The sequence below is a fragment of the Dendrobium catenatum genome, unplaced genomic scaffold (genome assembly GCF_001605985.2).
Source record: "Dendrobium catenatum unplaced genomic scaffold, ASM160598v2 fragScaff_scaffold_1429, whole genome shotgun sequence".
NCBI classification, from domain to species: Eukaryota; Viridiplantae; Streptophyta; class Magnoliopsida; order Asparagales; family Orchidaceae; genus Dendrobium; species Dendrobium catenatum.
The window spans coordinates 169,334-183,499 of record NW_021319891.1 but is presented as its reverse complement, the minus strand read 5'-3'; the positions used below and the strand labels follow the sequence as shown (position 1 = coordinate 183,499).

General features: G+C 33.2%; 2 protein-coding genes across 7 annotated transcripts in view; both read right to left on the bottom strand.

Moving 5' to 3' along the window:
• The window catches only part of LOC110111870, a 47,678-nt gene extending 45,604 nt beyond the window's left edge, over positions 1-2,074 (bottom strand). For 3 of the 6 annotated variants that reach the window (XM_028700019.1, XM_028700020.1, XM_028700018.1), the window contains exon 1: positions 1,702-2,073. In XM_028700019.1, coding sequence (XP_028555852.1) covers positions 1,702-1,915 — 214 coding nt within the window. In that variant the 5' untranslated portion in view covers positions 1,916-2,073. Of the gene's footprint in view, positions 1-1,701 lie in introns of all 6 variants that reach the window. The other 3 variants (XM_028700021.1, XM_028700022.1, XM_028700023.1) reach the window with 2 other exon arrangements.
• Positions 2,075-6,950: 4,876 nt separating this feature from the next.
• Positions 6,951-7,913, bottom strand: LOC110111872. Its single transcript, XM_020843918.1, has one exon. It carries the CDS (start codon positions 7,911-7,913, stop codon positions 6,951-6,953), a length of 963 nt encoding a protein of 320 aa, XP_020699577.1.
• Positions 7,914-14,166: the final 6,253 nt, after the last annotated feature.

Here is a 14,166-nt window from a genome sequence, read left to right as displayed (position 1 = left end):
ATTTAGTTTACGTGCATACAAACCTTCGGCTTCTCTCAAGGAAAACTCCAACTTATATGGAAGGAGACAACAGGATGTGGGATGTTGCTGGAGATGGATTTGAATCTCTTGAGGATATGGGAATATTAGAAATTGCTAATCTTTCATTTGATGAGCCTGAATTAGAAGCTATGATATTTATTGAAGATGGCATAGAAACTCAAAGACAAACCACTGAAGAAGCTAATCCTATCATTCCTTCTATTGAATAGTTGAAATTTCATGTGCTGGACAATTTATCTTCTTGTTTTTGTTGATGTATTAGACATTTAAATATTTAATGCTTACTTTTATTTCAATTTTTTTTCATTTCAAATATTACACTTTGATTACTTTCTTAATTTTTATGTATTATTTATACATTATAATGTCGTATCCACGCCGTATCCGTATCCTATATTTTTAAGAATTAGCGTGTCCCGTATCCATATCGTGTCGTATCCGTATCGTCGTATCCGTATCGGTGCAACATAGCCTCCATGCCAACCATTCGCTCCTAAGGCTATTTCATTGTGATATCTTCTAATATCCAAAAATAAGTAGCAAAAGAAACCACCACAAAATTCAGATTGGCACTTTCCAAAAATGTGATGACTAGCCCATAACACTGAATCTAACATAGATAATTGGGATAACTACTTGAAAAGAATAATATTTGTTACCGGAATATCTCCTTTCTCACAAGCAAAATGTCCATCAAAGTAGACACTACACTTAATAGTAACAAGTAAAATAAATTAAGACAGCAACCAACAATGAGAATTGGAGTCACAGCATGAGGATGACAATAATCAAATTGCAACAAGCCAATTGTCGCATGCAGCCCATCAATGAACATCATGGCTTGTTTTGCGATGTGCACACTCCGATCAAACAATTAACCAAACGCTCAAATGAACAATAACTATTTAAAACTAAGCACCTAAGCACATTAAAGCCACTTAATAGACCATGTCAATTAATTCATAATAAAAGGCCAATCAATTCAGTGTAAAGAGAAAAATATGAAGTTATTTGGTATTTGGTTAATTGGTTAAAACCCTGTGAAACAGATTTTTTATGATTTTAAATCCTACAATTTTGATAAATCCCTTTTCACCAGCTTTATTTGTTAAATCTAGGATTTGTAAAATCACACCATTCACAATACTAAACAGATCAAAAAATTTCTCACTTTCATAAATCATAAATTCTAAGGCAAATAGCTAAACTACTTATCAGGATATATAGTTTGTCTGTGGAACAGATAGCCAAACTATTAGTTCCAAGAAAAAAAAAAAAAGTTTAACAGTTGTCTGTCAAACCAAATTACCAGATCTGATTTGAGTTAGATCATATAACTTTCGAAAAGGTCTCGCATTTAAGATGTATAATGTGATTGTACGAACTTATACCAAGCAAACTTTTTTTTTTTCCTACCTTAAAGAATCATATTTCTAATATGAAGTGGTGAAACGATATCACATTGTATATTCAAACTCGGGAACTTGAATTACAATGTTATTGGTCATGAAAACTTTTTTGCCCCCTCCAATTCAACAAAGCATGAATCAACATAATATACTACTTTTTCAGCATCATTCTCAGCATTCTTCAATTTGAAAAACATTTAAAGACCAGACAAAAGAGAGATTTCTAATGATGATGGGCAAAGGATCTAACTGATTGGGCAAGTGATGAGGAACCCGGAGTGGGAGCGCTCCAGAAGAGAGGAGGGGGCCTTGTAATCATATCGAGGGATGCTGATAACGGCCGAATGCTGCTCCCATGGCTTAAAATCCTCGTCCTTCTTGTCTTGATCGCTGTCCTCTTTTCCAAGCCCTAATTCTATCGCTTGTTCAACTCCCCTCTCGTCCCTAATCCCTAACTCCGCCATTCCTCTGTTGCCGTTCGCTCAAGCGAAATGTCTTACAAGTCTTCTGATAGCATTTGGTTTACCGATCGAGTTTTTTTCTTGAATATGGCCCTGCTTAATGTTAACTTGAAAACATACCGAGCGCTAGGAAGAAGAATGTGAAAATTTTTGTTTTTTTTTTTTTTTTTTTTTTTTTTTTTTTTTTTTTTTTTTTTTTTTTTTTTGAGAGGAATGCTAAATTGCATTAAAAAGAAGAAAACAAATACAAGCTACTATGTGATAGAAATTGTATCACATTCCTCTTTTAGAACATTAAAAAAAGAAGAAGGAACCTTATTGCTACTAAGATCTTCCCAAAGAAAATCTTCAAGTAATGCAAAGTTAGCACAATTGTGCTAACTTATTACAATTTCTATTAAAAGTGAAAGAGAATGTTACCAAATCCATCCAAAAATGATAGGTCTTCAATCTCCTCTTTATGAAGAAGCCGAGTTTCTTTATTCTTTGATCTTTGTAGAAGTTTGATAATGTTGAAATTATCACCTTCTATTATTAGTCCCTTTGCATCCAACATCCAGTTGAAGATAAAATTCTTCAATGAACGAATGGCAATAAACTCCAAAGTACCACTATCCCAATGTGTGCATTTGATTCTGAAAGCAAGTCAGAATCTTCCTTTGGAGTCCCTGAAAATTCCACCTATACCTCCATTATTGTTACTAGTTAATGTTGTATCAAGATTACCTTAATCCATTCTGGCAGAGGGGGTGCCAATAAGAATTAAGCCTTGATGGCTGGTTAGCATCCCAGTGATCCATGAATAGATTGGAAGAAGAAATTGATGCATAACTAATAGCATTGCAGGCAATGAAGTTCAAACTCCATTCATTATTTCCATGCTTGATTGAATTCCTACTCTTCCATGAAAAATAAACTAGAGAGCAGTATTAATTTGCCAGTGATCTATTATACTCAGATAATCTTTCCAAATGCTACTTACAATCTTTTGCAGAGGAAAACAACGGACATATAAAGCCCCATTTTCTGATAATTCCAATGGCTTGTTGCAGCTTATAACATTGAACCATGACATGTTCCGTATTTTCTTGTTCAATACACCCTCTTGGACATAAATTATGTCCCAGTAATCTTCGATTCATTAGGAATCCATTGGTTGGAATTGCCTCATTGAGAAGTCGCCACCAAAAACATTCAATTCTAGGATTGAGTTTTAATTTTTTAAGCCATACTCCATAATCTACAGTTATGTTATCTTCAGAATTATAAGATGATGCCAAAGCAGTAATGCTTTTGCCCGAGAATCTTCTCTTCAGCTAAATGCTATCTTTGGATTGGGAAGGATCAATTCCAATTTGAATAATAATGTTCACCAGATCTTTTCCAAAGTGTTTATTCAGAAGATCAATCTTCCAGCAACCATCCGAAATAAAGTTCTCCAGCTTAGGGAATTCAGTATTTTCTATGGACACAAATGTAGGCCATTTCTCTATACTCCTATCTATAATCCATGCATCTTTAAGAATGTTTATAGACTTCCCTGCAGCAATTTTCCATCTTGTGATAGGTCTTAGAGACATAGCACCCTCCGCCAAAATCTTCCAGGTAACTGATTTATTTGCTGTGTTGGCATTCTCCCAGAATTTGGAACCGTATCTAGCCTTCATAGCTTTGTTGAGCAAAGAGTCTTCTTCTTTAAGGAAGTTCCAAGCAAATTTTGCTCTTAGAGGACCAGTCATAGTACTCACTGACTTTAAGCCAAGACCTCCTTCCTTCCATGATCTGCACATATTTTCCCATAAGATATAATGAAGTCCATGAAGACCTCCTTGTTTATCCCAAATAAAGTTTCTAGCAGCTTTATTAATATTTTTAAGAATCCCTTTGGAATTAATGTGTGAGTAGCCACAAATACAGGTAATGCTGCTAGAACGGACTTGGTAAGAATGATTCTCCCAGCTAAGGTTATCATTTGTTTTCCCCACACATTAAGTTTGGAATTAACCTTTTCAAGAATATAATTAAAATCAGAGGCCAGCAACCTTCTCAGAGCCAATTTGATGCCCAGATAAAACACCTCTTTAACCATTTTGAATCCCCACAGTCTTTTTATAGATTTTCTCCTTCTGTTTTTAACAGAATTCCCAAAAACAATTACAGATTTCTGGTTGTTTATGCACTGCCCAATTCTGTTGCAGAAATCTGAGATAATTTTCTTAAACCTTTTCATACTTTTCATGTTAGCTTGGGAGAACAACAAGATATCTTCAACAAATAAAAGATGAGACACTCTAAGTGCATTGGCTGAAATTTTGATTCCCAAGTTCTTTCCCTTGTGCCATATATCATTGGTTAATAATTGAGAGCAAAGGATAAGCAAATAAGGGGATAGTGGACAACCTTGTCTAAATCCACTATAAGCTTTAATCCCTTTGGAGATCTTTCCATTAATCAATAAAAAGAATTCAGGAAATTCTACACATTCCATGATTAGATTTAAAAATTTTAAAGGAAATCCCATTTCTTTCAAAATAAATCTCAAGGTGTCCCAAGCCATACTATCATAAGCTTGTTCCATGTCAAGCTTAATAGCCACCCAACCTTCTTTGGATTTTGAAATCTTTAGCTTATTAAACAATTCTTGAGCTAAAAGAATGTGGTTTGACAAAGATCAATCTTTTATAAATGCCATTTGCTCCTCCGAGATAAGATTACCAATCACCTTCATAAGTCTATTTAAGTTCATTTTGGCTATAATCTTATATAATGTACCACACATGCTAATTGGCCAAAAACCAGATTGAGAAGTTGGATTCGGCTCCTTTGGGATGAGAGTAACCAGAGTCTGTTTCCAGCTAGAACAAATATGTCCTGTAACAAAAATTTGCTGGACTGCTTTCCAAACATCATTACCAGTTATGTACCAATAATTTTTGAAGAAAGAATAAGTAGTACCATCCAATCCAGGAGAAATGTTAGTGCCACTTTCTTTGATGACTGCAACAAGTTCTGAAAAAGAGAATTCTTCTTCTAACATTTTACAATCAACTGCCGATAAGGAATTCAAAAATGGAGGCCATCCCTTCACATAGCCATATCTATTTCTCCATTTATTGTTAAAGAATTTCAATAGTATATCCTCAATTGCTGTGTGGTCTTCTACTAAAGTTCCTTCATCATTTTTCAACAGATGTATAAAGTTTCCCATTCGTCTACCATTAGCAAAGGAATGGAAAAATTTTGAATTTGTATCATTTTCCTGAATCCATTTAAGCTTTGTTCTTTGTCTCCACCATGTGCTTAACCGAGCAGCGTTCACATTGAATTCATGATTTTTTTCTCTAAGCAGATTAAGCTTCTCTGCTTTCAATCCATTCCCATTAGCTTCTTCTAACTAAAGGTCAGCGATCTCACTTTTCAACCGGATATTTCATTCTTTGAAATTCTTTAACTTTTGTCTACTCCAAAAATGAAGTGCCTTTAAGGTCCTCTTACATTTTATATTAACAATTTCCATGTCATTCCCTTTAACTGGTTTGTTCCAAGTCTTTAAGACAATACCTTTGGCAGCCGGAAAAGAAGCCCAGACGTCTTCATATCTAAGCAATTTGTTTTGGTACAACTTCTCCTGAAAAATTATAAGGATTAATGGACAATGATCAGAAGCAATTCTTGGCAAATGTCTTACCACAGCATTCTGAATCACGTTTAAAGCCTTGGAGTTCAAAAGACACCTGTCCAATCTCTCAAGAATGTTAGCATTTCTACTTTTGTTGTTGCACCATGTAAATTTGGGACCCATAATTCCCACATCATGAATGTCATTTCTTGCCATAAATGCAGCCATTTCTTGGGGACCTTGAGAAAAAGAGAACTTCTTCCCACCTCTCTTTTCCTCTTGTGAAAGTATACAATTGAAATCCCCTCCTACTACCATAGGGATATTCTTATTGTTGTTACCTTCTAAAGCTTCCCACAGGTTTCTTCCCAAATTTGCATTTTTTATTACCATAAATAGTAGATACCAACCACTTACTATTATTGAAAAGGCTTAATTCCCCAATCACACATTGAGAAGAAGCCTCTATTAAAGAAAACTTTGTAATATTAACTTTCCAAAAAACTATGATACCTCCAGAAGCACCAACCGAGAGTAAAAGAAAATAATCCCAATCATCACCCAAACATTTGTTCACTTCATACCTCTCAAAGGAAGAGATTTTAGTTTCAACCACCCCAACAAAAAAAACATCCCAGTTTTTAACAAAATCATTTAAGTAAAGGGAGGCTTCCCTTTTATTTGCCCCCCTACAATTCCAAAATGAAAGAGAAGTCATTTTGATAAAGGTGGGGAAGGGCCCCCACATTTACCTTTAAGAATTGCTTCAGATTTTTTTGATCTAGTTGAATTATTCAATTCTTTCAACAACTTCTGTTTTTGTGCAGCAGGAACAGATTTTTCCAGATTAACACCAACCACTGCATTCTGAATTTCATCACATCTGCTTTCTTTTTTCATTTTATTCCTCCATGCATTTTGAACCACCTCTTTAACGGCAATTTTTCCCTCTTCTATTAGCTCTCCTTCTTCTCTATCCTCTAAGTCGTCAGCCTTCCCTTCTTCATCAACTGTTAGAAGTAATGAGAACATATTCGTGTTTTCATTACCCACAGGAACTTCCTCTGTTGAACTATTATCTACTGCCAACGCTTCTCTGATCAAAGCATTATGGATCAGTTCTTCTACAATTTTTGTATCAGAAGTTTTATGAGATAAATCACTTGATTGATAGGGAGTACTTGAGTTCGCAGGTAATCCCAAAGGATTTACTTGAGTTCGCAAGCAACCCTTCCCATGAGTGCTGGTAGAATTCTTCTGTAAGATATCCTGATCAGAGCAGTTACTACTACTGATATTCAGGTTAATATGATCTACTGGATCAATGATTTGTGCCATATTATCAGAAATAACTTCCTCCGGATTGACAGATCCCTCTTTTAGTTGGTTAGCCATCTCACCTAGAGTCCTTGGGATATCCTATTTGGAGCTTTTATCAAAGTCATTTTTCATGATATCATGATCTTCCTGTTCTACACTAACAGGATTACTAGCTTTCTTAACAAATATGGTAGAATTAGAGTTGATTGTCTTGCTTCTCGTCTTGTAATTTCTCCTCTTCTTATTATTGACCATTATCCATGGTCCATAATTAGGTTCTTTAATAACCTCTTGAGTTTTACCCATATCATTTCTGCTACTATTGTCAACAGAAACCTTCATAACTTTTGGATTATTATTCTTCAGCTCGCATTCATTCTCCAAGTGCCCAATCTTCCCACAACCAAAGCAGAAATTAGAAACCTTCTCATATTCCATCAGTTGGAAGAATCTTCCAGATATGCTATCCACCCAAACACCTAATGGGAGGGGTTGATCAAGACTTATTCTTACACAAATTCTTGAGAACTCTCTTCTTCCCCAATGAAATATATTACCATCCAACATAAGTGGTTTTCCAATCCTTGAAGCTATACAGGCTACATTCTTCTCATCCCAACATTGCAAAGGTAAGTGGGGCATTCTAATCCAAATTGGAGAAGAAAGACCCTTATTAGACTCAGTTGAAAATTTTGGTGTCCACTTCTCCATTCCTATTATATGCCCATTAATGAACCAAGGACCTCCTGAATGAGCTGCTTTTGTCATTTCTTCTGATGAAAATGAGCATAAGAACCATCCTTTACCCAATGTAGTAAAGTGGAATTGACCAAATTTGTTCCATTGTCTTCTAAGCTCCCAAGCCACCATGTGTGATGGTAAATTTCTTCCAAAGACTTTAATAACCAATGACTTTGATAGTTTCTTAGAGTTCATCTCTTCCATTTCCTCAAATAGCCTCACTGCCTTCCCATCTTCGGATAAAACCACATCATTTTCATTAAAATTCAATTTTATGTATGGTTTATTACTCCATGGATTCACCTTTGCCAAGTCTGCCATGTTTTTCGGCAATTTCTCAAAAACTTTACCTTCCTCCGACACTTTATTCTTTTCCAGTATAGAATGTAAATTGTTGTCAACCAAATTCAGAGAATTCTCATTTATCACGCTGCGACAAAGTCCAGGGATTGCATTTGAATTCCCGAATCAGTTAACAAAAATTTTCATTCCTGAAGTAGATGCCGAGTTGTCCGACGCCATTACAGAAGATTTCAGAGTCTTAGGAGTAACCATATCATTAGAATCCAATAAAGCCTTACCTTTGCCTTCCACATGCTTGATTAATATAGGAGTTGGCTCTGATACATCCTTTATCCCCAGTGGGCCTTGACGTTTCAATTCTGGAAAAGACAATTCCTTTTCTACCAAATTTAACTTTGAATTATCCATTGAAGAAGATGAGTGATGGTATTCAACCTCTGAGATATCCATCTGCTTAAGAATATGACCATTACCTGTTATTGTTCCAATCCGATCAGTTGTTGTTGAACTCCGACCACCTTCAGTGGCGTCAGAAGGTGGAGGTCTATATATATATATATATATATATATATATCGCTAAAAAATAAAAAAACACTTCTAATTACACCAGAAGAATTGATCTTTCAAATATTCAAAGTCATTGATGATGTGCTTCTTCATGATTAAAGCAACAAGCCATTTTGTTTTTATGGCATTGATCAAGTTACAACAAAAAAATTGAATATAAGGAGACAGAATAAAAGAGAGAGTTAAGAAAGTTGGGGACAAGTTATTCTACTAGTTATGACAAAAGATGTGCATGGTAGGAGAGGATATGTCATCCACTATGTAGTTCCTCTCGATGACATCGCTAGCGTCACAGCTTGCTCTTCCTAGCCGGTTTCATCTAACTTCCATAAAAAAATATTATATTATATAAATAGTAGAGTTTATGTGTTAAATATGTAAATGAGAGTGTTGAATGTTATGTTCATAAATCCTTCCAATTTATATAATTATTCCTTCGAGAAGTCAAGTAGATAGATTTAATTATTTTAGCTATATATGACATCTCATATGTAATATGAAAAATAAGTTTGATCAAATAGAAGTCAAGATGCTTTTCATTTGAAACAACTTCCACAATTACTTTGTTTGAGTAACCTTGGGTCACTCTTCCATAGACATGAAAAATGAATCAATACAAAACGAAAAAAATAAAAATATTTTTTTTGAGGTGTTAATAGTATTTTCATTATTGGTGGTGCAATAATTAGGTTAAAAAACTTAAAGAAAGTTGATCATGTTAGTCCTCTTCTTAGAGGCAATGGAGGCATGAGCTTGAAGCAATAAGAGAGGCAATTGTGGAAGCTCAAACCCATCCTCCCCTAAGGATGGAGATGGTGTGGAACGATGCCATGAAGAAAAAGATAGTAGTGTTAGAAGGTCATATGGCCACTATATATGATTATTTCAATCTTCCTTAGGTAGTTTAGATAGCATAACCTAATTGTAGTGATGAAGCCATGTAAGACACAGTGATCACTGAATATGCTTGAATCAATCCTCAGTTAGGGGTAGTGGTGAAGGGAACCTAAAGGCATTAATTTGACAGCATTATATATGGTCAAAATAATCTTTCCCATAAAAGGATGGGAGATGAGAAGATGGAGGTCAGATGTTGATGGAGGGTGATCAGATTTCCATTTTTAAAGGAAGGAGACTATGCAACCAAGGTCAACAAGCGATTTGGAGCCAACAAAGCTACCTATAATCAATGGTCTTGATGGATTTGACATGCACATGGGTCAACCTAGAGATGGCAAAAAACTTTTGAAACTTAAGGGAAATTCTCTCTTAAAATGAGGTTGGTGGTGGTGAGGGGGGGGGGAGGAGGGGTGGGGGGGGGGGGAATAGACTAAATAAACATAAGTTAGAAGGTTTCATATCCCAACCAAACATAACCCTTATTTTATAACAAGTATCATTAAGTTGCTCTTGACCTACAAGAGCCTCCAATTTAAGAATGATTTGGATAACTTTGGGTCTAACTTAGGTTGTTATACAAAATTAGGGTCTACATTCATGCACGTAGGAGAGAGTGATCATGGAAGGTTTTAGAATGCACCTTGTATTATATCCTAGAATCATCATCCTAGAGTATTAACAAATCAAAATAGCAAAACTCTACTCCACCTAAGTCTACTCATTCAAACAACAATTAACCTAAAGCTACTCAGTCGAACATTGATAAATTCTAGATTACCTCAATCAAGTATTCAATAAAGTAACTAGGTACATGTTATGATCATAAAAAATATGTGACAAGTTGACTAGCCTACCATACATAAATGATGGAGTTAGCGAGTAATCAAAAACCTATTAATGGCTCATAGCTAACTATTGGATCATTATAAACCTTACCATGGCTCTACAAAGTGATAGAACCCACATAATTTTTTCTACCACATTAACATCACGATGTTTAACCTAAATGGTGAACACTAAGTTAATGATGAGTTACAAATTACTTTATAGCTTACTGCTAACTTGTAAGTTCCTAATTTTAACCCAACTTTGATAAAGCTCTAACCTGCTCAAAATAAAATTTAATCCCCTTTTGAGGTCTCACATAAACACCAAGTTTAAATAAAGGAGGGAAGGGACTTTAGTCGGGCATCGTACATGTAGAGAAGGCCACCCATTGTTGTAAAAAATATATAAGAGCTGCAAGACAATTGCAATTTTTAGAAGACTTGTCAAATAAATGGACCGAGGTGTGTGAAGAATTATTCTTAAAGTTAGATTTTCACTCCTCCCAAGTGCAAAGGTGCACGGTGGTCTAACTCCTAGAATTCAATGGACGCTTCTTGGTGATCTGCACTAATCACATCTGGAAGCATGAATAGTAATGTAGATATTTGCTTTAAATATATGTATGGTAGAGTGAATGATGAAGATAAAAATTGGTGTTGTATTTTCATCATAACCAAGAAGGCCTTATATAGACCAGGAAAAAAGGTCATTTTAATTACAAACATTATGATAATTAACTTAAACATTTTCAAATCATGTCATAAAATAGTAATAAGTATTTCTACTATAATCATAATTATTTATGTTACAATAGCAATAAGTATTTCTATTACAACAGTAATATTTATTTTAGTTACAATAATAATAATTATTATGTTACCAATAGTAATAATTATTTCAGTTACAATAGTATTGATTATTTTCGTTATAAGTTTTTTCTTTTGAAAACCATAAAAAATATAACAATTGCACAAATTTTCAAAAGAAAAGTAAAATCTAGAATACAAGTTTGATCAAAGAAAAGATATAATACATAAACATTGGTGTATTTTGAACTATGGACTAATATTTTAGGACAAATATTTTACTTATAGGAACTATTATAAGTAAAATTTAATATTTCTATGAACTTGATTCTTTGAGTATAAGCAAGATTATATATCCACATTACATCAATTAAATGATAGTTGTTCATCACAATTTAACATTTTACGGCCACGCGTATAAATCTGGGTTTCATGAGTGCTCTAAAGAATTGCATATATTCTCATAAAAGGCGGCCAACCTTTACACTCATATAGGTGAATTCATTAGTTGTGCCTCATAGTAAGCACAATAACTTAAAAGAATTATAAATTCATTAAGAGTAATACTCAACCTCTAACTCAATATAAATCACATTATTCAATAATATAGGAATAGACAATAAAATTTATCATGAATAATCTACCAAATTGACTAATAACTTGTTCTTCCCATATGAACCTATTTTACAGGATCTCTATAAAACTAGTTTGGGTATCGTCAAAATCAACTTTTGTTTTTAGGCAAAAGTCTCATTTCCCTCGATGTGTCCATCACTTGCTTCCTTCCAAGCGGTTTTGTCAGAGGATCTGCTAAGTTCATCTCTGACCTCACAAAATTTAGGGATAATATCCCATCATTAAACAATTTCTTCAAAATATTATGTCTTAGACAAATATGTCTACTCTTCCTATTATATATTTTATTTTTAGCTCTAGCTATTGTAGCTTGTCAATCATAATGTAGAGACACTTATGAGATATGTCCCTAAAAATTGGAATATTTACTTAGAGATTTTCTAAGTCATTTTGCTTGTCCTCTTGCTTTTTCTACAGCAATGAATTATGATTCCATAGTGGATCGAGCTGCACAAATCTGTTTAGAAGACTTCCAAGATATAGTTCCACCACCCAAAGTAAACATATATCCACAAGTAGATTTTATTTCATCAGAATCAAAAATCCAGTTAGCCTCACTATATACTTCAAGAATAGAAGGATAACCATAATATAGGAGTCCTAAATTAGAATTTCCTTTTAAATATTTAAGTATTCTCACTAAAGCAGTCCAATGATCTCTATTAGGATTATGAGTATACATACTAAGCTTATTTAAGCATAAGTAATATCAGGCCTAGTACTATTCATAAGATATATAAGAGTACCTATAATATGAGAATACTCATATTGAGATATACTTTTGCCCAAATTTTTTCTTAGATGTATGCTAGCATTATAAGGAGTCCTAACTGATATAGAATCAAAATGTCCAAATCTCCTCAACATCTTTTCTATAAAGTGTTCTTGAGAAATTATAATTTCATTAATTCGTTTTCTTATTTTTATTCCTAATATTACTTCCACTTCTCTTAAATCCTTTATCTCAAATTTTGAAAATAGAAAAGACTTAGTTACTACAATTTTAGAAAGAACAAATCTTAAAATAAGCATATCATCTACATAAATACAAATAATTACTCCTGATTTTAAACTATCAAAATTTATACTAAATACATGTATAAACTTCATTAAGTTTATAATCATTAGGTATTAATGTATTATGAAGCTTCTCATGCCACATTTTAGGAGCTTGTTTTAGTCCATATAAGGACTTAATTAACTTACAAACTTTCTTTTCAGTTCCAGGTACTGTGAAACCTTCTGGTTGATCCATATATATTTCTTCTTCTAAATTTCCATTTAAGAAGGAAATTTTCACATCCATTTTATGAATTTGTAATTTAAATATTGAGGCTAAAGCAATAAGAGTTCTAATATAAGCAATTCTAGCAATAGGAGAATAATTATCAAAATAATCTAGATCTTTTTTTTTTTAGTATGTCCTTTAGTCACCAACCTAGCTTTATATTTTTCAGTTAATCCATCTAGTTTGAGTTTTTCCCTAAAGATCCATTTGCATCCAATATTTTTAGTTCCTGGCAGTAAATCCACCATCTTCCAAATATGTTATGACATAATAGAATCCATTTCGACTTGAATGGCTTCCTTCCAAAAATTAGCATCTAATGAAGACATAATTTTAGAATAAGTTAAGCGATCATTATCTAGTAAGAACATGTAAAAGTCATCTCCAATGTTTTTCTCCTTTCTTATTCTTTTACTTCTAGATTCTAAAAGAGGAGTATCACTGTTATTAAGATCAACTAAAATAGGTTTATCTTTAGATAATTTCAAAGGAAAAATATCCTAAAAAAACTCAATAATTTTAGATTTTATAATAGTATTAGATTCCATAACATCACTCTTAAGAATCATAAATCTATAGGTTGCACTATTTTCAACATATCCTCTAAAAACATAATCACATGTTCTTGAAACCAATTTCCTTTTCTTAGGATCTGGTAGAAGAGCATTAGCAAGACACCCACACACTTTAAATATTTTAGATTGGTTATTTTATTCTCATAAAATTTAAAGGGTGTCTTTCTGGAATTTTTAAAATTATTCTTTTTTGTAAATGGCATGCAGATAAAATAGCTTCACCCCATAAATAACCAGGAGCACCTGAACTAATGAGCATAGCATTCATCATTTCATTGAAGGTTCTATTTTTTAGTTCATTTATACCATTTGATTCAAGTGAATAAGGTGGAGTTACCTCATGAATAATACTATTAGCTTCACAAAAAGAATTAAGAACTCTCAAATCATATTCTCCTCCTCTATCAATTCTAAGTCTCTTAATTTTTTCTTTCTAATTTTTTTTCTTTATATTTCATGAATTTTAATTTGGTCTCATCTTTATTTCTAAGTAAATATACATAAGTGTATCTAAAAAAATCATCAATAAATATCACTTAATACCTCTTTCCATCTTTAGATATATTATTTTTCATATCACCTTAATTAGAATGAATTAAAGATAATAATTCAGATTCTCTATTCATTACATATTTGCATATTTTCTTAGTTGATTTAGTTTCTACACAAAT

Bases quoted from the DNA above. Each gene is read 5' to 3' on its own strand.
- LOC110111872 (XM_020843918.1), bottom strand. From the start codon at position 7,913: ATGGCAGACTTGGCAAAGGTGAATCCATGGAGTAATAAACCATACATA.